This window comes from Camellia sinensis, chromosome 15 (genome assembly GCF_055761805.1).
Source record: "Camellia sinensis isolate YWXY chromosome 15, ASM5576180v1, whole genome shotgun sequence".
Taxonomy (NCBI): domain Eukaryota; kingdom Viridiplantae; phylum Streptophyta; class Magnoliopsida; order Ericales; family Theaceae; genus Camellia; species Camellia sinensis.
In genome coordinates, this window is record NC_138975.1 from 121,548,330 (window position 1) to 121,574,293 (window position 25,964).

Genomic DNA, 25,964 nt, shown 5'->3' on the forward strand with positions numbered 1-25,964 from the left:
AAACACGCCTCCTAAAATTTGCTTAAAATACGAATTACTTCCTGTGATTTGGAAAATTATAAATATCTCTCTGTCAAAATTTTTTATTTAATAGAATTAATTAAAAAAATAAAATTTCTAACTGTTTACCTATACAATAATAAAATTAATTAAAATAAAATTTTAACATTATTAAAAACTGTTAATTAACTTGATGATTTATTAATAAAAGAACCTATTTATTATAAAATTATAAACCTTAATGAATATAATGTAATTTTTAAAACCACAAAAAATAATTTGTAATTTAAATAAATGTGAAAAGGTGTGTTTCCTTTTACTTTTTATCCTCATCCTCTCTAGGAATGGCAACGGGCCGGGGTAGGGTCAGAGATTGCCCTCTCCATCCTCGATCCTTGACAGTATGAAATTCCCCGTCCCCGTCCTCGTCCCCATCCCCGATCCCCGACGGGGAGCCCATCACCCCCCTGCCCTCGCCCCCTAGAGGGGATCGAGTTTTCCCGACCCCGAAAAATCCCCGACGGAGAGGCATGCACACATAGAGACACACACACAAACACATCTGCAGATTTGAGTAGTCGTCGTCATCACACACATGCACGCACACACATCTGCAAATCTGAGGAGTCGCCATCATCATCATCACACACACACATCTGCATCTGAGGAGTCGTCATCATCATCATCATCACACACACACACACACACACACAAACAGAGAGATAGAGAAGATAGGTCTCGATCGGTGACGGAGTTAAAGAGGTCTCGATCAGTGAAGACGGAGACTAGTTGTGTCGTCGGTATCGAGCGGCGAAATGCGGCCATGGCGGTGGAAAGACGATAAGCAAAGAGAGACGGAGGAAGGGTACTGAGATAAGAGAGAGAGAGAGAGATTTGAGACGAGAGAGAGAGGAGGTGGGTTGTGATTCTTAGTTTTGAGTCTAAGATGAGAGACAAAGAGATATGAGTATATATATTATGTAGTGGGCAGGTGAGTGATATAGAGAGGAGAGAGAAGGGGAGCTGAAACGGGACGAAGACGGGGCCGAGGTCGGGCCAGGGCGGAAGAACTTATCACTATCCTCGGCCCGAAACTTATCGGGGATTTTATTTTTAATACCATCCCCGACCTGTCGGGGGTATTTTTCGGGAAAAAACCGTACTAATCGGGATCTGGAGGTCAGGTCCTTGTCGGGCCGGGTTCAAATTGCCATCCCTAATCCTCTCTCGGTGTTTGTATTTTTTTACAATTTTACCTTAACCCTAACACCAAACCCAACCCAACCCAACCCAACCCAGCCCAAACCCCAACCCCACCCAACAGATTCGGCTGAGCTAACCCAACCCTCACCACCAGCCTGGTAGGTTATTTCTCCGGCCATTTTAAGCTCCGGCGACTCCAGTCGGAGGTTGAGGATGCTGTGGTGTAAGGATCTCGACGGTGGGAGTGAATAGTGGAAAGAGATGGAGGGTGAGACGAGGGAAAATGTGAGGCATGAGTGTTACAGAGATCATCTTCTCTCTGCGATGGTAAGGTACACTACACACGAAGAAGCTGATATAAGTATATATATATATATATATATGCAGGGTTTTGAAATAGCAAAGCCAATAGCAATGGCGTGTTTTACGAATAAAAAATTTAGGCATTGTTTGGTTTGTTTTTGAGAAACAAATTTTAGAGAAAAAATTTTAAAATTTTGTTTGGTTTAGTGATTTTGGAAAAAAAATTCCAAAATTACTTTCTATCTCCTATACATCAATCAATTACTTTTTTTTCTCTCATTTCTCCTTTTCAATCACTTTTTCTCTCACATACATTTACTTAACTACGACAAAATATCAAATCATCCCAAACTCTCACACTCCAAAACTATTTTCAAAATATACAACCAAACAAACCAAAAACATTTCTAAACTCTTTCCCAAAATTTTTTTTTTTAAAATTTATCTCCCAAACCAAACACACTCTTAAATTTTGTTTTTTTTTCGTTTTTTTTTTCTTTCTTTCTTAAGCTGAGAGAATGGGAAAAGTAAGTGGGGCCTACAGTAACGTCCGAGTCTGAGTCTGTCTCCCATCACCTATACTCTGCTGCAACGCCGCCTATCGTCTCATCTATTCAAATAAAATGATTTTGCTTTTTATTTTTTATATTCCTTGAAAATGTCAGAAGCTGGTAGTACTACTCCGACAAAGGAAAATACCCGCATTGCAGTGAGGAAATAATATATATATATATATATATTATTTTTAATTTTGGAAAATGATTTGTCCCTCGAAATTCTTCCCCCCGAATCCCCCTAATCGTTTTGGCCATTTTCTTTTTCTTTTTTTTTTCCTTCTTCCATTTTCGACCTGCAACGCAGAAGAGGGAAAGGGAGAGAAAGAGAGAAGAAGAGGGGAAGAGAGAAAGAGAGAAGAGGGGAAGAGATCGTTGCCCAGCCCGTCGCCGCCGTCGCCCAGGTCCGATCGTCGCAGCAGCAGCTCCGCCGTCACCTCCGGCCCGCCTCCACCTCCTGCCACTGTTATGGCCCCCTCCAGTCCACTCCTCCTCCTCCTCCTCCTCCTCCTTCCTTCTTCCTCCTTCCTTCTCTTCTCCTTCTCTTCTCCTTCTCTGCTTCTGAAAAAAAAAAATAGAAAATAGGGGGATTCGGGGGAGCTCGTTTTCAAGCTCCCTAGCACGGTCCTTGAATTTTATCTAAAATGATAGTATTTTATGTTACGAGTTTAAAAAATTAAATATTGCATCAAATTTGTTTTACTCATAAAATATACAATTTTTAACAAATTTTTAAACGTATTAATTAAAAAAAATAAAATAAAAACTAGTCATTAAAATTATTGTTAGTGTTGAAAAATTGTACAAAAATGCATTAAGTGCCATTTTGGAAACATAGCAAAAAGTCACGTTTTTGGACAAAATGTCCAAAAACGCAAGTGCCAAAAACGCTAGAAAATTGGTTTGGCAAGTGCTAAAAACGCAGGTGTAAAATTACAAATTAAGGCCTATGAAAAAAAAATAAAAAATAAAAATTCTTATGTTGGGTAAGGATATTTTGGTCATTTTAATTTGATTTGACACCATAAATAAATATTAAATTAAAAAGCAAAAACTTAGCTTTTTACCAACTTTCCAAATCACTTTCCAAAAAGCTAAAAAGCTTGGTAAAAAGCCAAAAACCAGCTTTTTAGACCATCTTCAACCCTGAATCAAACTTGGCATCAAATTTAAAATTTGGTGAAAAAGTTACTGTTTGGTGCTCCAACGGTTGCACCAAATCGATATCAAATTGAGATTTCAGCAAACAATTCATCAAACTGAGGACAGAATACATATTTCATCAAAACACTGTGTGTGACCGTTGGAGGGAGGAACCGGTCAACCAACCGGTTGCCCGGCCGGTTGACCAACCGGTCGACCGAAATCCTAGGTTCAAATTGGTCAAAAAAGGTTCAAACAGGTATAAAAAAAAAATTATATTTTGCCTTACCGGTTGACCGGCCGGTCGACCGACCGGTCAACCAACCGGTCAACCCACCAGCAACCCTAAACCAAACCAAACCTGAGCATCTTTTTTCAGAGGCTGTGTTGAAGGAAGCTGTGGATTTGGTAATCGATCTGAGAGAATTATGACTATTTGTTTCATTTGGGTTTTGTGAATGCAGGAGAATCTGAGATGTAGCAGAGAAGGTCTCTCCACTGAGTCTGCTCTGCAGAAGTTGGAGCTTTTTGGGCACAACAAACTTGAAGAGAATGAGGTGCTATTTCTTACTAATACCCTCTTTGGGATTTATGTTGGGTTTGTTTCAAGAGAGTATATTCTTGAAGTTTTTGGGATTTATGTGGAACCCTCTGTCATGGGTTATGGAAGCTGCTGCTATCATGGCGATTGCCCTTGCCAACGGTGGAGTAAGAACTCACCGTTTTGATTTGTATAACAATATTCATCTTTGCCTTCCCACTTCACTGTTAGTGGGTGAAAAAAATAATAATGGCCTTACCGGTTGACCAGCTGGTTGACCCGTCGGTCGACCAACCAGTCGCCCTTCCCTCTTTTGATGCACCTTTTGATGCACCGTTGGAGCCAGTGGTATCAAATTGAGAAAATCATCCTTTTTTTCCTCATATTTGATAAAAAAAGAAGTTCACGGGGTGGAGAAAAATGACAATCCTGCCTGCCATGACCCAACAATACTCCTTACTTCCTCTTCCGTCATGCTTTTCAATTTTATCCCCCATTGAGAACTAGTCCCACTTCCTTCTATTAACATATTAATTTAATTTTACATTTGAAAAAAATTTAGGTAAAATTATTATTTTTTATTAATTTCACTTTATTTTTAAAAAAAATCAAATCCATTCTAAAAAATAGTGTGTATCATACCTCCAATTAATTTGGATGACAACATTAATAATAACAAGAGTTATGATTATATTATAGAGGATAAAATACTTTAACCCTAACCACAAGAAAATAAAATAAATTTAACCCAAATTTTAATTTAAAATATGACATAAATTTATTACAAAATAGGATAAATAAATTTATTACAAAATAGAATAACCGTCTCATATTATGCCATCTCATATTGTCATCTACTCTATATAAACCACCCTTTCTCTCTAACCGTCTCTCTATATAAACCCTCTTCTGTCACTCTTTTTTCTCTCCTCTGTCTAATCTCGTGCATACTATGGCAGCTAAGAGAGCTTACCAGATTGCTTCAGCGGTGAAGATTCTTCGGGAGAAGTTGAGCTTCAAGGATGGAGGGTGAGTTTATTGAACTTATTGATATATGTTCTTTTCCGTATGATACAGTATGTTTGATTAATTGTGTTTGTTGTTGATGTGACCTGAAGCAGCTTTCATGGTGAAAGGTTATGGTGAGCGAGGGCTACGCCAAATGCTGGAAAAGAAGTTGGAAGAGGACGAGAAGAAACGAGAAGCGAAGAAGAACAATGGAGGAGGAGAAGGAGGAGGAGGTGCTTCTGGTGCTGCGAAAATAGGAGGTGAAGACAATGACGACTCTGATGATGCCTCGAGAAAGAACACGAGGAGTAACTAGTCTGTTTTGATCTGATATATATAACTTGATTTGACGTATACGTATATGTTCTTATTTATTTTTTATTTTTTCTTCTTCATATTATGAAGCTCTAGACCGTATGGCATCTCTCCTGGTGATTCAAGGAATGCTTGATAATCTCATCAAAACTGGTACGAATTTGGAATCGGTTCGCAAGGACAAATTCAAGGATGCCGTCTGGACTCTTTGGAAAATTGCGAGTGGCATTGACGGACGAGAAATGAAGACTGAGATTACTGATATTGCATCTGATGTCGGTGGAATCAAGGATGGTATTGCAAAGCTGGATATGAAGATGGATTTGGTGCTCTATAAGCTTCAAATTCCAAATCCGCCCACTGTTCCACTCCCACGAGCACCTTCCGCCTCACCTTCACCACCACCTTCTCTCTCACCCCCACCTTCTGACTCACCACCATCACCACCACCTTCTGACTCACCACCATCACCACCACCATCACCACTTGACAATGGTGGTGGAAGTGGAAATGGAAATGGAAATGGAAATGGTGGGAATGGTGATTGATTACAAACCTAGATTCTACTTGAGTCTCTTTCTCTCTCTGTCATGGATTTGTTTTGTCTTTGCTTATTTGATTTTATGTTCTTTAGAATTTTGATGTTTTTGAATTTAAGTTTTGCCTAATGGAATTGGGATGTGCTTTGGCATTTCACAGCAACTGTTTTCTCTCTCCCTCTCTCGCTTTGGATGGGTTTCTCTCTCTGCTTTCACTTTCTCTTGTGTTCTGAGACTGAGGGATTATATATTTTTACAACTCAGTGAAGGACTATATTGAAACAATAGTTTGAATATGGGCCACCAAAGTAAAATTATAAAAGTTGGAGATGAGAAGTATAACTTATTCTTTCTTTGTTTTTTTTAATCTTTTACGTTTTTCCACATTTTTTTAATTACTAAAAGTTTATCTGATTGTCTCAAAATTATATATTTGATTATTTTGAAACAAACTTTTTAATTAATAATTAATGTGTATTTGATTTTGTCATGGACCTTTTAATTTAATAATTATTTTTACTATTTTATGCGGAAAAAAATTTCATTTATAGATACATCTAATTTAAATGTATTTAAAAAGTACAATAAAATTGGTGTTTTTAAAAAAAAAATTACTGATATTGATTTTATTAATAAAACAAGTAATTTGTTGAGCAACTAGAAAGTTGATTTCATAATTAGAAGTGATAATTTGTACTTTAAATAAATCTGTGTTTGTAATTTACACTTGAATATATTGAGTTTACTATTTGTCTGAATTTTAAAAAATAAAAATAAAAAAAAATTAAAGTTTCGTCCCAATTCATTGTTCACAAATTTGGAAACAGGTTAGGCTTGGCTCAAATACACTGTCATCCCGTTCCTATTTCAATCTTCCAGTTTCATTCATTTGTTTACCCTATAAGGCATGAAAATATATATATTAAAAATTAAGCTTTGCTCCCAAGTGTTTGTAATGTACATGATGAATTCTCAAGAAAATTATGAGTTACCCTGTGAGGCATGCAAGAAAATTTCATAAACACAATAAATAAATAAAAGCTATTTACAATCTAATCTAATCGAAAACTTTATTGCAAGCAAGCAACATTTTATCTGCCTAAGCAAAACACTGCTATTTTAATATTTTAAAAATTGCAAAGCATTTTACAAACAAGATATGAATTAACTTGGTTGCAAACATCTCTCATATATATATATATATATATATATGTATGTATAAATATATGACAACAAACTTTAACTTGCAAAATTACTTAAATTGAAGCATTGTTCTAACTAGATAATTACTCCATCCATACTCTGATCTGAGGCATAACTTATATATAGGCTTCGGTGTGCTCGGGACATTCACGTAGTGGCAAGGAGAACAGCAGCACGACATTTAGGAGAGCCTACTTAAATTGGGGACAATTGTTGATATAGAATTGACAAAATCTATTATTTTCATCCTCACTAAGGCACTGCACAATTCAAGAAAGAGAAACAATTATTAAAAATCTGGACCTCATGTTTATGTAACACTAACTTGTTTAGTACAAACACACTAGTTAATTAAATAATTCCAAATGCAATGAGAGAATACTTCTCCAATAAAAACGAAGTATGGAATACAATGAAAGAATGAGAATATTTATCTGTCATTGAATATATATATTGAGGTTATTTGTAACATCTCATACCAAAGAAAAAAAGGCAATAAATACACGAGAAAGCACATAAAACATTTTCCCTATTCATCACAATATAGTTTACAATTAGAAGATTGAAGGTAGTTCCTTTTCGACTGTGTTTTAGATCATAGATTTGTAATAAATAAAATACAGAGAACTATTCCCCCCCAAAAAATTTCAAACTCCAAGCATAGTGTCTTAGGAAAATAAACCAAACGAACTTGAAAATGATGACAACTCTTAATCAGTATCCATAAATCACACATGAAAAGAGATCATACATAACATAGGAAAAAGTTCATATTTTGCTTGATAAAAAAGGGTAGGAGTGACAAATAGTAGCAATCCCCTTGAGCGTGACCAATGAAGCCACTACCTGCTAGTGAGCCGGACGAGGGACTTAGATGGGTTTGAGAAAGCGGGGGTTACAGCATAAAGGGGATCTGCAGTTGCCATAGCTTGACACCAACCACCAATGTCCTAACGAGCGGAGGTCAGAAGCACAGGTGGATGGGAACCACATCGCCCCCAAGAAGCCTTGAACCCAAAGCCACGAAAGAGTCAAAATAATCCATGCATAATGGGTTTTGGTTCCTCTTTCCGGCAAAGAAATTAATTATTTTACCTATGATTTTAAGCAAACTAATTTAAGGATCAATTCCGATTTCAAGTTATGAATTTGATGCAGTCCTAGGTTCAATAATATGAATTATGTTTACATAAATAGGATAACTTGATAGATATAACCAAGGACTGCATCAAATTCACATTCATTGTTTCCAATCCTACCATATTCATTATTTACAAGCTATAATAACAAAATGAATAAGAGAAACGAATGATTAACATGATAATGTATTTCTCTTCAACATTGACACTGATTCTTGATCCATAGGATTGAAAAGGATAATAGATTTGATCATAAAACTCAATAGGCAAGGAAAAAATTGAAATGGGATTCAAAATAAGAATGAATTTAAACCATACAATTCTACCGTGAACTACACATCACATATTTTTCATTCTCAATTTTAAAAAGCAAGAAAACGATTATTATAGCACATGAACAAATATCTACAAGTTCCCAATATGAACACAGTTTTACCTTCTTGTACTTCTCATAAGCTATTCTGCACTTTCTAGGGTCCGTATCCCTTTTATGATTTTTGTAATCTTCAGTACAGGCAAAACCTGCAGCAGTTGCTTCTTTCTGGAGAGATTCCCGACGCTCTGCATTAAAAAGCAAAACCCAACTCACCTCACCCATGTAGATAACAAAAAATAATTCGGTTAAATTACAAATATACTCCCTAAGATTTATCAAAAATACAAATTTCCATCATGATTTAAGAAATTACAAATATCCCTTGTCAGCATTTGTCTTTTAATAGAACTAATAGAAAATATAAAATACCTACATGCCCACAGCACCTCCATCATCCAAACCCCTCTACCCTTTGCCCACCCTCAACTGCCACCCCCACCACTTTCCCACACTCAACCAACACCCTTTGGCAGCCATGGAGGAGAAAGTTACAACAATTGCTCTCTATATTACCTTTGTTCTCTACTTAGCCTCAATCCCTTTGTTCCTTTTGATTCTCTCCCACTTTATCATACCACCATCAACAATTGGTTTAAATTTTAATACACTCTTTTCTCACAAGATTAAGATGTTGGAACCTAAGTAGCACAAACACAAATATGCCAACATAGTGATTTTCAAAAAATGCAGAACACGACACGCTTCGGATAAAAATAATAAAACAAGTAATTACATTAAAAGGCAATATATTTCATATTCACATGACAATTACATTATAAAAAATGCAAAACAATATAAAACATTGTAATACATATGATGCAATCATCTTACAAATGTTTCCAAACATATTTAGAGTGCGCAAGTTGTGCTCTAAAGAATACAAAACATTGTTATTATAATGGGATTCATCACATAGGACTTGTTCAAAGGGTTCAAGAAATGTGGCCAAAGTGTCTGCAAAGAATCGTTATTATGAATTTAATTTTTCAATTAAAACAAGATGAAGAAGTGTCGGATACAATTTTAAGAGTGTTCAAAGAGTCTCGGTGTCAGACACAACACGCTTCCTCCACAAAAGTATCAATGGGTTGGAAATATAGCTTTGTGTTTCATGGGTTGTATGTCACTTCCATGGAATGTCCAATCAGAATAAAGAGCACCCTTCAAGTTTCAGCCCACTTCCTTTTCACTCTCTCCCACTTTATCACCACCATCAACAATTGGTTTAATAAAAGCTCTTTTCCTAGGAGAAGTTGTTGGAATAATATCTTTGAGGCTAATTGGTGCAATTTATTTCAGCTGCTTATAGCTTTTTTTTATTTGCTAGACCGTTTGATGCAACTTTTGCTTACAACTTGTTAGGTAAAAATAGCTTAATAATCTGAAAAAGAAAGCTGATTATTTGAAAGCTACGTTACACGGACTCTTCGTTTTTAGGGAGGTACTCGTGTCGACACGACACGACACGGGTACGGGTGTGGGATATGGCTCTGTACAAACGGGTACGGGAGAAGAAACGAAAGAGAAGAGAGCAAGGAGAGAACCTGTCGCTGACTTCGAAAGGGCAAGACATCAATCCCTCTGTCGCCGACTTCGATCCCCCTACTCGCGTCCTTCGACCTTGTCTTCGTGGACTTCAACTTCGTCTTCGAAAGCACGACTGTAAGCCCCTCTCTCGTTCTCTGTCATGTCTCTCTCTCTCTCTTCTATTCCAGATCTGCCTCTCTCTCTCTCTCTCTTTTATTCTTTATTTATTATATTTCATCCCTCTATTTTATTCTTTTTATAAAAATATTTTTTTTAAAAAAAATTGGGTTGGACCAGATAAGTAAAATTTTTGGCCTACTAAAATTTTGGCCTATTAAAAGTTTGGCCAACAAATCTTTTAATACCATGGGCTGTTATGTAACTAATTTATATGTTTGGTCCATAAATTATATATAAAAAAAATTATTGGGTCAACTTTTTAACTCATGTTTATAAAAAATACATATTTAAGAAATAATTATTTGATGTACCCCGTATCCGTATCCAAATTTGGATCCATATCCACGTATCCTTCATTTTTAGTTTTCAGGTGTCTGACCCTTAGATACGCACCTGCACCCGAGTCCGTGTAATGTAGTTTGAAAGCAGGGGAACAGATGTTTATGGCTTCTAAGCTTACAATAAGCTTGCACCAAACAGACCCTTTGTGTTTCTTCGTTTGCATGTCAAATCCATGGAATGTTGATTCAGAATAAAGAACACAATCAAGTGTAACAAGAGGGTTAGCTTGTTTTGACAACCACACTGTTTGTCAAACAAGAATCTACAAATTGCCAGTATTGTTGTCTTCCAAATTCAACTTGATAGAACCTATTTTAGCCACCCGCTTTAACAATGATAGGCCTTGAACAAGTAAAGCCCCGCTCAGCAATCACACCATCTGGTCATCGATCCACCATTGTTGAAGTAGATGTGCATCATTTGCGAGGTTCAACAGATTCATTACAATAGCTGCCCCTTGGAGATTTGGGTAAAATTTCAGGTGTGTTGAGGAATGGTTCTGAGTACTAAATTTGAAAATGGTTGGTTGTTTATGTTTGTAAGTAAAGGATAATCAAGTGCCACAAGTAGGTTAGCGGGCTTTTAAGACCACACTATTTCTATGTTGATATTCCCTCTTCAAGTGGCACAAGTGTTCCGCCTTGAAATGGTGTTTTCCTATCCTTCTTTCTCGTGCACCAGATATGTTACGAATAGCTAAGGGTGAGGGATTCATACCCTTTAGCATCCATGGAGAAGAAAGCTAAAACAAAAGAGAATAAAGCTAGGGGGAATGCTCTACTAATCAGGTAGGAGGAACAATTACCACTTAATGTTTTGATTCATATTGATATATCTATTGTTGAAAGCGTAGAGAGGGCTGAAAAAAGATTAAGGAGAAATTTTGATTGCCATCTGTATAAAATTTTAGAGGTTGAGTGGTGAATTCGTTGTTTTTTTGTTGACTAGTTCAGTGTGGGTTTCGAGCAGCAAGTGTGTGCAATTTGGGAGTGTGGTGGGTGTGCACTGCGTTTTGGCTGAGGCCAAAGATGCTCACTATTAACATGATTATTAAATTCACAAATAAAATTTCAGACTATATTAAATACTTGACATTTACAAAACAAAAAGTACAAAATAAAAAGATAAAAAAATAATAGCATATACTGAATACTTTTATCACACTGATCATAGCCATATTGGTCGTAACATGAGTCATCTAAAATCACTTTTACACATAATCAAACATAACCAATTTTTATTTAATAATTTGTTAGCCTCACCAGCACAATGGCCCATAACTAAAAACCACAATGACTTGTAACCACCACCAATTTCGACCATAATTAGCATGTGGTATACATCATGTGTATTGTATCATGACCCTAACTAAAGGTTTCAAACAAATTGAGATTTTGGAGGGGCCAACTCTATACAAGTTATAAAACCAAGACCAAATATGGCATATTTTACAAGAATTTTGAAATGTATATAAAGGGGCTTGGAAGATACTGGCCAAAAGTTCAATACATAATCTCACAAGGATGTAGCCTTACTGGTATTTGCAATTTGCAATCATTAACAAAGTTGTATATGCATGTATATGTGAGTATGCAACAATAAAAATAAATTGAAAAAGTCATTGGTTTTCTTTAAGGGGAGTGGTTGAGGGGGAAAGGGAGAGAGAAATGAAGAGAATAGGAAAGACGGAGAGAGATATGAGCAAGCGCTTAGGTATGTTGAAAAATAAAATTGCTAACATCATCTACTTTTGTTAGTTAACGATTGAGAATTGTCATGTGATTTGAAAGCTCAAGGGCAGTATTTATTTTCTAGAACCTCAAGGTGTCAAATGAAAATTTGATAAACCTCAAGGGGTGTATTTATAACTTTCTCAAACATTTTCTAAATGAAAATAAAATGAATAAACATAAATTAAAACCACTACAGAAGTTTGACAGCTTTAATTGGAAAACAAAATAAAAAGTAGCATGAAACCAAAAGGTCAAACGTACCATTTTGTCTTTGAACCCTTCTTTGAACACCTGGGATTGCATACATGATGCATGAGAAAACATAACTATAAATAACTGAAATATGGCATCTATAAAGATCAAGGGGGTAACATTAGGCAGCTTGTGCTATCAAACAAATGTCGATGACTAAAGCATGAGAAATCCAATTACAGCATACAGTGTCAACAAAAATAAAAACAAGCTTTTCCAAAAACCCCAAAAAAAAAAAAACTCAGCCAGTTCAAACCTATATATATATATATATATGTTAAACAAAAGCCTCTGTGGCTGGTCACTCCTTGTCAAAATTATTCAAAGCTTGTCTGAAAGAATTTCCAATGATAAGCTTCTAACTGAGAATTCTCGTTGGCTTATTGGAGATGGAACTGAAGCTCACTTTTGGACAGATAACTGGTTACTGGATAAGTCATTAATATAATATGCTACAGTCAATCATCTTTGCTTTCCTAAAATTTAAGACCCTTCCAGATTTCAGGCCAATCAATCTTTGTAACTTTAGTTACAAGGTGATCGCGAAGAAGATCCTATCCAACAGGCTAGGTTGAATTCTTCCTATCGTAATCTCGACCACCACTCTCTCGTACCGCTAATGCAAAACACACACATACAAAAAGAAAAACAAAAAATAACTTACTTACTTTAAAGGTACATGCAGCCTTAAGAAAGTTGGTATGAGAATGGTTATGGACTTGTGATGACAAGTGCATCCCATCAGCCGCCTTACATACAAGTTCGGTGATAGACTGAGATCACAATTCCTAATGAATATATCAAATCCTTCATACTTCAAGTAACCTTATCCCCATTAATCTTCTTTGAAACTATCGTAATGACATTAAAGTCACCACTGACACAACTAACTCCTCCTAGAAGAAAGCCATTAACCTAGGATTGTTCGGGCTGTAAACACCCGTAAATCCCACTCTCTCCTAAATCCTTTCCCCCTCCTCTTCAACGTTACCAGATTCCCCTTCATAATAAGTCCAAAGTAAATAACAGCAACATTAGAATCACAGCCACCAACTAGTATAAGATCCTTACTAGGAAAATGAATATCATCTCGAGTCCCAATGCAAGCATTTCTCAAAGAATTGGAAGGTGGTTGAGATTCAGTATCAAAATTAACCTTTGGTAAGAAAAAAATAAAAAATGATAAAAAAGAGCAAGCATCACAATTCCTATCCACTTTGTTTTGATGATAAACATAACCAAAAATGGAAAGCAAATAATGCCCCTTCAAAGACAAGTACTCATATGATCATACCCATTTGATTCGCATAAATTAGGATCCATTTTAACAATGAAAACACCATTACCCCATTACAATTTGCTCCCTCATTTTCTGTGTCTCAAACTGAATAATTTCCCGCTCATGCTTGGTTAGAAGCATTGTTGAATAAAATCACCATATCAAGTTGAACTCTCGCAACAATGAGATCGAGTCTTTGTTGCGATCATCGCCATCCAAAGACTCATCTAAGAAGTCATCAGATTCATAATCCTCAAATTTTGCCAATGCTTGGCAACCACTAAAGTATCCTTCATCAATGTCTTCCCTATGAATTGACTAAATACGCCCGCCATCATCACAAAAATGCTCTTGATCAAGATCATCCTTCAAAAAGCCTTCATGCATCGCCATCACCATCTCTTTCCAACTTTTCATAACCAAATCACCAAGCTCGAGCCATCTTTCCTGTTCTTGAAGCAACCGAACATTTCCTATTAGAGAAACACCATTACGAAGTCTCACTTCCAACTGATCACCCCATATTGATCGAATAAAAAAGGACCATCAATAACCTTTATAACTCAAAGGAAGCGTTACTCCACCTTATCAATAGTTTAAAAGGTCAAAGCTTGCATGATGTCTCCACAAATATATTTATTTATATTTAATTAATGTAGCACTCCTCTCCCCCCACCCCCAAGCCATTAGTTTTCTTTCCATTAAAGATTTTTTGTTTAAAACAAATTACAAATCAATAACCTTATGAGCGCCAATTATGTAGTGTGATTGGAGCTATTAATGTTAGTAATTTGTAATTTTGCTATAAACAAAACCTCTGCAATTGGAGCTGATAATGTTAGAAATGAATAGACTAAGATAGGTAGGACAAGCACAATGAAGATTGGTATAGGCAATAGTAAGGAAGTTGTTAGAATTTACCATCACCTACCACACACTTACCATCACCTACCACACACTCACCTACTACACTCACCTACTCCTCACCTACCACCACCTAACCTACATCTATATAATCAATCAATTGTAACAGAATGTATCAGATCAATATATCAATCAATAATATACATCTCAATTTATTTTTTCTACATGGTATCAGAGCAGGTTTAGAACCTACTATTTTTGCTTCCCCGGCGGGCGGCAACCTCACCTTAGCCGTCCGCCGGACCTCAACCTAGTCCGCTCGAATTTTCACACATACCTTGAAATTTCCTTTCTACCACCACCGCTGCAAGATCCAGAGCCATCATCGTCCACCTCTCCGGCGGCTTCATCTCCGCCGACAAAGTCCAAGACAATTACAAACAGTACTGGTCCTTCTTTCGCTGCCCCAAAGAAATCGAACTCACCAAGAACGTCCCTGCCTTCGTCTTGTTCGGTGAAGACGAGGTTGAGACAATGGGCCCAAGTGGTGCGCCGTCGCCTTCTTCTGCGGCCGAGACGAGCACTCTATCACCAGACCGCCGCAGCTTCCGCCGCCGACCCTCGGAACTGGCGCCTTCGTCGCACCACCAAATCCAGAAGATGGGTTTGGGAGGACCACCATTCTCGAACCAAATAGAGCCGAAACCGACATTTCTTCTTCTTCTCCTGGTTGTTCTACTTGGTTGCTGGATTGCGAGTGAGAGAGATGATAAGAGTAGTGGTTTTGTTTGGACCTTTCTCTACCAATTCATGACTTAGACAAACAGATTTAACAATTCTCTTATTTTAATATATATATATATATATATATCTATGTTTATACTTTCACTTTCAACCCCACGGCTAGCACACCACTTTCTTTTATTTATACTTTTAAGATCTCTCTCTCTCTTCACGGACACATCCCATTCTTCTTTTTTTATTTACTCCCACCCACTGAGCTTATCACGTCCATGTGCACTTGTTTTTTTATTTTACTTTTGGACAGATTCATGGCTTGCAAAAAAAAAAAAAAAAAAAAAAAAAAAAAAAAAAAGAGCCACCTTTTATTTTTTTTATTATCCACACAACACATCATCCCACCACTCATTCTCTCTCTTCTATTTCTACTTTCCAACCAAACACGCTTTACACACCATACCACCCAACTTCTTTTTCTTATTTTATCACACATATTTCCAAAGGAGACAGCCCATGTGAAGAGAGAGATACCCATTCACGGCAGGCCATTTTTTTTTACATTCACTTCCAACTCAAAAAAAAAAAAAAAAAAAAAAAAAAACCATTTACACATTTGCACAACACCCATATTTTATTCATCTTCGGAATCAACCCCGATCACATTTTTACACAAAAAAAAAAAAATAAATAAAAAAAAATAAAAAAAAAAATACCACAACACACCCCCAGTGGGATTTTTCTTCTCTACTCTGCTGCAGGCCTCTTCTTCTTGCCTCCGTCCTGGACGGCCCTTGCCGGTGTTGCCTCCGTGTTTCCTTGTCCACCAAGCACGTTCACTCCCCCATACTCCTCCACTGCAGCATATGGCGGCCCTCCAAATCGGAACATAACGGTGGCCTTCCGCTTAAGCTCCTTATTTTCTGCCTTCAGCACACTTATCTCTGCTCGCGCATCCTTATACATGCGTTGGAGCAGAGCCAGCTGGGAATTTAAATGTTGCACCTCATTTGTCCTACTCTGCAGCCGGTTCGACAAATTTGTGACCGCCGTCATGGTTTCCACGCATGACTTCAGAGTATACTGATTAGCCTCAATATCAGTTTGCACCGCCATTTTTTGCTCCACCGACCGCATCGGAAAGTTCAATGGAGCAAAACCAGAGGTGTTTGGTTGAGGTTCACTGGCCACCGCACCAGTTATTTCTCTTGTGGGCTCGTTCAGTTCTGGAAAGAGCGTGAGCAGGTTCTGGGTAGCTGGACGGGAAGAAGAGGCCATGTTTTTGGGTTGCTAAGTGTTTCAGCGAAATAGCAATTTCAGACTGGTAATGTTCGGAAGGGTTGGTGACAGAATGGCAACAAAGTGTTCCACAGTTTCTCTCTCCGCAGAGGCAGAGTTTTTCAGCGAAGGGTTGGTTTCAGAGGTTTCAGAATGGTATGCCTCAGCCTCAGCCTTCGTCTTGGTTAAATAGCCGAGGCAGCCACGCGTATCGCGCGCCTCTTGCCGCCCGACAAACTGGCACGCCTTTTCATGGCACATCTTTTGATAAAGTGGACACGCCTTTTGATGGCACGCCTTTTGATGAATTGGGCACGCCTTTTGATGGCACGCCTTTTGACAAAATTGGGCACACCTTTTGAGGGTGCGACTTTTTAAGGGTCCGACAAGACTCTGTAAACTGTCCCGACATTGATTCCGGTTAGCTCCTTTATGGGTCCGACAAGACTCTGTAAACTGTCCCGACATTGATTCCGGTTAGCTCCTTTATGGGTCCGACAAGACTCTGTAAACTGTCCCGACATTGATTCCGGTTAGTTTCTACAAGGGTCCAGCAAGACTCCGTAAACTGTCACAACATTGTCTGCTACAACGGTCCGACATGACCCCGTAAACTGTCTTCTACAACGGTCCGACATGACCCCATAAACTGTCTTCTACATCGGTCTGACACCACCATACAGTGTCCTCTACCACGTTATGACACCCCCATACAGTGTCCTCTACAACGTTATGGCACCACCTTTCAGTGTCTTCACCAACGGTCTGACACGACCATACAGTGTCTCCTATCTTTATTTTATTTTTTATGTATTTTCTTGTTTTGTTCCTCTCTCCAAACTCAAGTTGGTTAGTTTCTATCCTCCTTGAGTTTGCGGGGGGCTGTTAGAATTTACCATCACCTACCACACACTTACCATCACCTACCACACACTCACCTACTACACTCACCTACTCCTCACCTACCACCACCTAACCTACATCTATATAATCAATCAATTGTAACAGAATGTATCAGATCAATATATCAATCAATAATATACATCTCAATTTATTTTTTCTACAGAAGTGCAATAGGATTACTTACTGCTAATGGAAATGCTAGGGGGAGGGTAAGACCTACATTGACATGGTGAAGAAGGATATGAATTTACTTAAGCATATGGCCCTGCAAAACATAATGGAGAAAAATGATTCATGTAGCCCACCCCAATTGATTGGGACACAAGGTTTGGTTTGGTTAAGTACCAAGTATGTTACACCCTAAGTTTGGATACAAAATTCCCAAACACTACGAATCAATAATAATTGGCCTACATTTTTCAGCATGCATTCTCTATTGGATTACCAGAAGACCACCTAACAAGTTAGCACTAACCACAGCTTTATAAATTGGGATCTAGTTTCCAAACCTAATTATTTCAGCCCACCATAGGTTTCTTGTTTTTACTTTATCCCTTCTTAATATTACACACTTTTGTCTCCATTCATCAAATTTACACCCTGTTGTCTCTTTGTTTCTTTATCTTTCTTATGAAAGTAACCTTATTTAATCACACCCAAATAGCTTGCATTACATGTTTTCTAGACCTTAAGATTCAACTTTCACCAATCCTAATCCTAATGCAAGCCGCTTTTTTGATAAGTAACAATAACTATAATTACAAAGCAAAAGCAGTATACATTGTACAATAACTCAAAGCAAACAAGTTTATTAACTACATTGCCTCCCAAAAAAAATTAAAAAATTTAAAAAAACAAAAAACAATAAATACAGTAAATTGGAAGGCCTACAACCATCTAATGACATCCCAAAAATTAGTGATTAGGCGAATACTTACTTGATTCCGTCAACACGTACTACTCCCACAAACAACCCCCTCCAAAAAGCAAAACCTTAGAACATGGGATTTTGCATTTTGATGGATCAAAAGTCATATTAGAATAGATAAAGACACCTTAAAATACAATCCTATACAATGATTGAACCTTCTTAGTTTTCCTTTTAGAATTGGTATGGAACTCTTGGTTTGTATGAGACACGGTATAGAGTTTCTTACATAATTAAAATGCAGAACCATCTTATTTTTTTATATTTAATGGCAAAAGTGGCACCTTAGGGAAAAAAGGAAGTTTCTAGATATGCATACAAACCCCACTTACTTTCAAGACAAGATGTCATCCTTCTGCGAATTTTTTCACAGTGTTGGGCATCGTAACTGGTTGGAGTTCTGCTCATGCACTGCATAATAGAGAAAGGGCATAAGATTAGTACAAACACTATACTTAAAAAGAAAATTGAAGAGGAAAACATAAAAAGCTCTCCAAACACTCATTGAGTTAAACTAAAAATCTTTGCATTAGGAAAATTAAATCTTTGGATTTAAGCCATAAACCTATGACTCATCCTGGTGCAGGAAGAGATAGACAAACGGAGAAGAACTCAAAGTCGGTCACAGCCTTTTACTCTCAAATATTATTCTCAAAACTAAATATTACAATGTCAAAACCCTAATATTTATATAAACAAAGTCCTATATTCTAGTTTGGAAACCTAACCAACTAATATTCCTGGATAACTTTATTTAGTTAAATCTAACTAAAAAATAATAATAAACTACCAATTACAATTATGGGACCAAAAAGACTTTGGACCCGTGGACTTCAACATTGGCTTCCAAATCCGATGATTGGCATCTAACCAATCAAGGGTTGCGCCATCACATCCTCAACTAAGAAAAGATGCAACAACTACTATATCACCGATAACCATTCCCGATGACTCTGAACTCTGAAAAATTGTACCTCTTCATATTCTTTTTCTAAAATCTCACATGAACGTGGCTCCCTTACATGAAAATTTGCCAAGTTCTTGCTTAGAGAAGATAAACCCGAAATAGTTGCAGCAAGTTTTACAACTACAAAGATAGAGAACACAAGGGCAAAGGTAAACACATAAACAAGATATCCTAAACATAAAATAAAAAGGAAGAAAACTAGAGAAGTTGCTAACAAACTAATCACTACTTCCCTTAGAAATGAAAAGTAGGGAAGTCTCTGGGAGTGATTGAGCAACTTCGTTTATTAAGAGAATAATGCTTCACACTTAACTGTTTGAACCAGAAGAAGCTGAAGAAGATTTTCCTACAAAAGACAAGAGCAACAAATTTGAGCAAAAACAATTAACCCATAACATGTATTAGTTAAACTAAGGGCAAATTACACAAATAGTCCTTGTAGTTTACCCCATGTGTCATTTTGGTCCCTGTCATTTCAATTTGCTTAATTTTGTCCCTGAATTTAACTAAGCGTGTCAAATTCGTTCAATAATTGACGCCCGTTTGAAATTATAAACAGAAAGCCATCACGTGTCTTTCACGTGCTCCCTCTAACAATTACTGAGGGGCACATTCGTCTCTTCACTTCAAATTCACCGCCAGATCCATTGCCTTTCTCTCCTCCTTCTCCGCTTCTCCTCTTCACGGCAAGGCCCATAGCGGTGGCCTCTCTCGTAGTCGTCACCTCTGCCGTGCAAGCCCTGGTTCGATGAATCTAGTTTCCAACTTCTTCTCCGAGAATGATCATCTATCTCTCTTCTCGTAGAAGCGACGGTGCTCGACTCTCCACATGGTGCTACTCACCGCCGTCGCACCTCCTTCTACGGCTATCAGATTACTTGCTACTGGATCTCACACTTCGTGTGTTGATTCACTGAGATATGTTCTTAGATTGGCGATGAAGATGTCGATTCACTGAGATCTGTTGTGCTTTGGACAAATATATGTATGTATGTATATCTATGAGTGTGTCCAGGTTCTCACTATATCTAAATATATACAACAATACTCATACACACATCGAAATATATGTGTGTGTGTGTGTGTGTGTGTGTGTGTTTGGCTCTGGGAGAGTTCATTTTGTGCATTTTTGTTTATCCATTTCAGGTCTATTGCATTTTTCATGGATCTCTCTTTTATTTGGGAATTTCAAAAAAAGGATTAACTGACAAAATCAAATGTGTGTATATACCAGATGTTCTTAGTCATCTCCAAAGAGAGGTTCCTTTGTTCATTTTTATGCATATTTGCTTGGTGGATAGTGTTTATGGGATTGGTTTAGGGTTTCGGGCATCAGCGGAGGTTTTGGAACTGATTAATTAGTTGGAGGCAGCAAATCCGACTCCGGTGCCGACAGAGGCCACTGATGTTCTTGATGGGAACTGAGTTTTGTATGTTGAGCATTGATTGTAACCAGTACCTCAATTAATTGATATAGGGTTTGAAGTGAAAAGACGAATGTGCCCCTCAGTAATTGCTAGATAGAGCACGTGAGAGGCACGTTATGGCTTTCTATCCAGAATTTCAAACGGCCGTCAATTATTGGACAAATTTGACACACCTCATTAAATTCGAGGGCAAAATTGAGCAAATTGAAATGACAGAGACCAAAATGACACGAGATAAACTACAGGGACTATTTGTGTAATTTGCCCTTAAACTAAAGCATAAAAACATCAATTTGCAACATAGGTTGAGGCTGTAAAAAACTTAGAAGTTCAACAAAGAAGCTTTATTAGAATATATCCACATATACAGACAGAGAGAAATGTTAATGATAAGAGTAAAACTAGTGATAAATCAAGCATGAAAAAGTAACCAACACTTTTTGTTTTTAAATTTTGGTTTCCAATATGCTGCAAGTTGTACACAGATGCCACGTGCCTTTTGCGAGTAGATCAAAGACATCAAAATTTTAAAAAAAAACCTCTATCATTTTGAGCAAATGGTTTCAGCTAACAAAAACCAAAAACAAATAGAAAAAGACAAAAAACACATAATTAAATTATGTTCAAAACGAGACAGAAAGAAAGAGAGAGATGGCAAAAGGAAAAAAAGTACTGACCTCCACCACCAAAAGAACGAGGCATGACTCCTTATCAACAAAAAGCAAGGTTGTAAAAAAATGGGGGTTACACAGGATTGTTTTGGAATTCTACCGGCCTAGATAGGATCAAATCAAGAATCATAAGATCCTATAAGACATAAAAAATAGGGGGATTTGGTCATAGCCCCCTCACTATCTAATTTCTCTTTCAAAAGGACAAGAATTATATAAGTACTTTCAAAACCCCCTGATATTTTAAAACTTGTTTCTTTTACTATATTACCCTCATATCTATCAGCTCTCCTATTAAGACATTTTCACTATGTATTTCAGAGTAAAATTTTACTCTGTATGAAAGTAAAATTTTACTCTGAATGAGAGTAAAATTTTACACTCTGAAACTAAAAGTAAAATTTTACTCTGTATAAATGTAAAATTTTACTCTGAAAAATAAGTAAATTGTAAGACTCTGAAGCTAAAAGTAAAATTTTACTCTGTATAAAAGTAAAATTTTACTCTGGTTCTGTCAAATGAAAAAAACAGAGCAATAGAACCAGAGTAAAATTTTACTCTGGTTCTATCAAATGAAATTTGATGTTTACTCTGAAAAATCGATGGAACTTTGAGCTTTGAGCTTTGAATCAGGCCTATAATCCTTGAATCAATCGATGTTTACTTTGAAAAACATTGAATCATGCTTATAATCCTTGAATCAGGCCTATAATCTGAAAATTTTAGAGAAATCTCAATTTTTCATACCCCGGTCCTTCAGATTTTTCAGATTTTTAAAACTTTGAGCTTTCAAAAATCTATATATTCGAATTCAAATCTCAAAACACACAAACACACATATATATATAGATATATATATATATATATTACAGATCGGAATATGTAGATATATATATATTCGAATTCAAATCTCAAAATACACAAACACACACATATATATAGATATATATATATATATGTATCAGCGCGATTTGCAAGTTCTCCACAGCTCCGACCATGGAGGAAACTAGGATTAGAAGAGAGAGACGAGATAGAAGATGAACAGTTGAAGGAGGAGAGTTGAGAAGATGCAGAGAGAGATCGTCGGAGCTTAGGAATGACACAGCTCTGGCCATGGAGGAAGCTAGGGTTAGAAGTGAGAGACGAGAGAGAAGATAAATTTTGTATCTGGATTGTGTATATGTGAGGGTATAATAGTCTGACAAAATATTTAAATAATAAATTTTGTCCTTTATGCAAGATTTTATAATTATGAGGGGGTTTAGAAAGTATAATTTTTTTCTTAGTCCTTCTAACAATGAAAGGAAGGTAAAGGGGGTTTATAGCCAAATTTCCCTAAAAAATATATATAGCAATTTTTATGTGATTAATGAATAATATCAAAATTTAGAGAGAATGCACTTCAATAATAAAAAAAATTAATTATAACTAACTTGAAGAAAAAAATAATTAGATTAACATTCACAAATTCACCCAAACAAACTTGAGGATGTAGCTCAAGTGGTAGAGCTCTTACACAAAAATTATTAGGCCAACAAAAATTCCACAAGTGTATTGTGCATTAAATTCATGGACAACAATTTTGTCAAAATAAAAGAAAAAAGAAGAAGAAATGAAGGAATGCATTAGTCAAAGAAGCAGGAGGTTCTAAACTGAACCTAAAGACAATGCTATGATTGGCTGATTCAGAACCATTGAAACAAACTAATTAGATAAGGGAAAAGTTATATGCTCAAACAAGACAGGTAATGTTAATGTAGAAAACACAAAATGGCAGTATAGTCTAGTACAAAATATAAAATACGAAGACAAAATCTCATCTATCACACATTAGACTTATGTGCAACCAGTGACTTGAGTCGAAATGATCAAATGGAGGTCTACCACTTCTATTTGGTGTCTGAAAGATATATTAAAAAAATAAGCTGCAGTTAACATGATAGTATATTTACAACAGAAAAGGTTCAGGCTAAAATATAGCAAATGTTATTTCTTTAACACTAGAGAAAAATAGAACAAAACAATAAAGAAAAAGGTAGGCACTATTTTTGTATGATTTCCCTATATTTTTTTTCCCAAGAATTGAACTATTTTATAAGAGGATTATGTTTAATGTAACACCTTTTTTTTGGAGAAGCAGCACGTAAGTTACAAAACACACCAGGTGCCATCTTTGAAAATAAGAACAGAACACACTGGTGATTTGTTGATCATTTATGCATGCCAATACATTAAACTTGCAAGTAAACCAAGCTTTAGTTGCATGACTGATTTTTATGTTTAAAATGTTTGAAAATTTGTTTTTCCTAAAAAAAAAAACTTCATTGCTAGCATTGCAATATATTCACATTAATATCATATATAAAGTTTGAAAGTCACATACCTATCCATTAAAACACATAATGGATATATAAACACTTCATGACTTGGCGAGATGGCAAGTGCTCATCTGCCTCATCACTATATGGTATAGGTTCAAGTCATAAAATTTAATTTCTCAGCACAAAAAAATGAAAAAAAAATTCTACGGATATGGGCTCAAGACCAACATCAATGATCAATCTCAAAGGGAGGGAGAGTTCAAGTTAATTATTAGTTAAAAAGTATAATGATGTGTTGCTAACATGTGTTGCTATAATAAAAAGTATAATGATAAATCACAGTGGAGAATCCTCATCCCTTGTATAAACCCCAAAAACTGCTTGAAGCATATGTGGCTCATTTAAAAGGTGCTCTCTCTCTCTCTCTCCAAAAAAAAAAAAAAAAAAAAAAAAAAAAAAAAAAAAAAAAAAAGAAAAAAATCAAGAAGATGATGTACAATGTAATTAACCTTGTATCCCAGATTTGAATGCCCTCAGGTCATCGCTCCCATATTTAATATAACAGCTAGTGATAGTAGTCCTCCTACAATATCAGGCCTGCCTTGAGGATCCTTCCCATCCAATCCAATAGTCTAAATGACCTTCCAAATGTTTTCTTTATTTTTGTTAGTCAAGTTGTACACACACATCACATAAATGAAAAGTTGTGGCCATTGTGATTTCACAGGCATCCATCAAACACATGCGTCTCTCTCTCTCTCTCTCTCTCTCTCTCTCTCTCTCTCTCTCTCTCTCTCTCTCTCTCTATATATATATATATATATATATCTTTGTGTGAGAGTGTGAAAATTTTTGGGTAAAGTAGACCAACAAGGGTTTCACTTGATCTTTGCAAAGTCAAAAAGATCCAAATTCCAAAAAGCCAGTGTTCCCTATGAGACAACATTAATAATTTCACATAAACTCAAGTTGATAATGTTGTAAATCCAAATTACTGTATGTATAATTCCCTTGAAACCAGAAAACTTTCATCTTTATTTATTTATTTATCTCATGGTTCAATGCATGCACACTTTCATAAACAAAAAGCAATGACAAAAAAAAGTGGCAACAATTTTCTCTAATCACGTTATTAAGACAACAAAACATTACAAACTGTGCATTAAATTCATAGACAACAATTTTCTCAACAAAAATAAATAAATAAACAAACAAAAAGGTAGGCGCTATTACTCCATTGTGGCATTTTATCAAATATCTAGCATACATAATGATTCCTCAAGCATGAGATTTTATTGTGTAGCATCAACAACAATCCATTCACTTCACTAATTATATTGGTTAAAATATGCATATCATAAATGACCAAATATAAATAAATGTGTGTGTGAATATCATAATCAGAATACAGAACATGTTAATCAATCTATTTTCTAAATTATTTTCCCAAATCAAAATCATTCAAGATGTTCATGAAATCCTTCAAAGCAGAGATGTTTTGGAGGTATTAGAAGCAATGCATGGAATGGCAAGTATCTTATCTCAACAATGAATTCCATGGACCCAAACTTGTCCGAAGACAGTGAGAGGGGTAGAGAGAGAAACCGAGATACCAGAAGAAAGAGGGGGATAGAGAAAGAGAAACGGAGAGAGCGACTGACCTTCAAATCACAATGGCGCTGTAGCTTGACGTCGTCAACACGCCACGCCGCGGTGGAGGATGAACGAAGGCTCTGATATACTTCGCAAACAAGTGTTGATAGCCTAGGGCACAAATTGTAATCAAGGAGTTGAACGGTTTTTGCTTTGGGACTGAAATTCTGATATGTTTTTGTGGGTGGATAGAAATTCTGATATGTTATTCACTTAAAAACAATAATAATAATAATAATAATAATAATAATAAAAACTGATTTTATTTGGTGGACCTTTATTTTGCTTGGCTTTTTGTAACGTTTGTGGTCAAACCGTCACTATAAAAAAATATATGACAGTATTTTAAGAAAAAATGTTACTAAAACGTTTATTTTTTGTTGTGGTCAATAACTGCTGTAATAGCCCATCTATAATAGCATTTTTCAGACTACTAGAATAAAAAACGCTGCTAAAATTTGATTTTTTTGTAGTGCCACCACCTTCAAGCTGACCCCCACTTTCTGACTCACCACCACCACCATTTCTTCTTGACAATGGTAGTGAAAATGGGGTGATGTTATGGTACATTTGGATG

At 36.3% G+C, this 25,964-nt stretch overlaps 1 protein-coding gene across 3 annotated transcripts; it reads right to left on the reverse strand.

Annotated features, from left to right (window-relative positions):
* Positions 1–6,695: 6,695 nt before the first annotated feature.
* On the reverse strand, positions 6,696–25,586 carry LOC114320013 (uncharacterized). 3 transcript variants are annotated; one of them, XM_082908988.1, is made up of 8 exons: positions 25,396–25,586; positions 21,420–21,517; positions 19,629–19,661; positions 19,323–19,435; positions 18,681–18,759; positions 12,368–12,397; positions 8,385–8,509; positions 6,696–7,069 (listed from the first exon to the last, which is right to left on the reverse strand). In XM_082908988.1, the coding sequence occupies exons 2-8, from the start codon at positions 21,442–21,444 to the stop codon at positions 7,001–7,003; spliced, it is 474 nt and encodes a 157-aa protein (XP_082765114.1). In that variant the 5' UTR covers positions 21,445–21,517; positions 25,396–25,586; the 3' UTR covers positions 6,696–7,000. The 3 variants fall into 3 exon arrangements, with proteins under 3 accessions (XP_082765114.1, XP_082765115.1, XP_082765116.1); XM_082908989.1 differs by having other exon boundaries at positions 21,420–21,549; positions 25,396–25,561; XM_082908990.1 differs by lacking the exon at positions 12,368–12,397.
* Between the last annotated feature and the right edge of the window lie 378 nt (positions 25,587–25,964).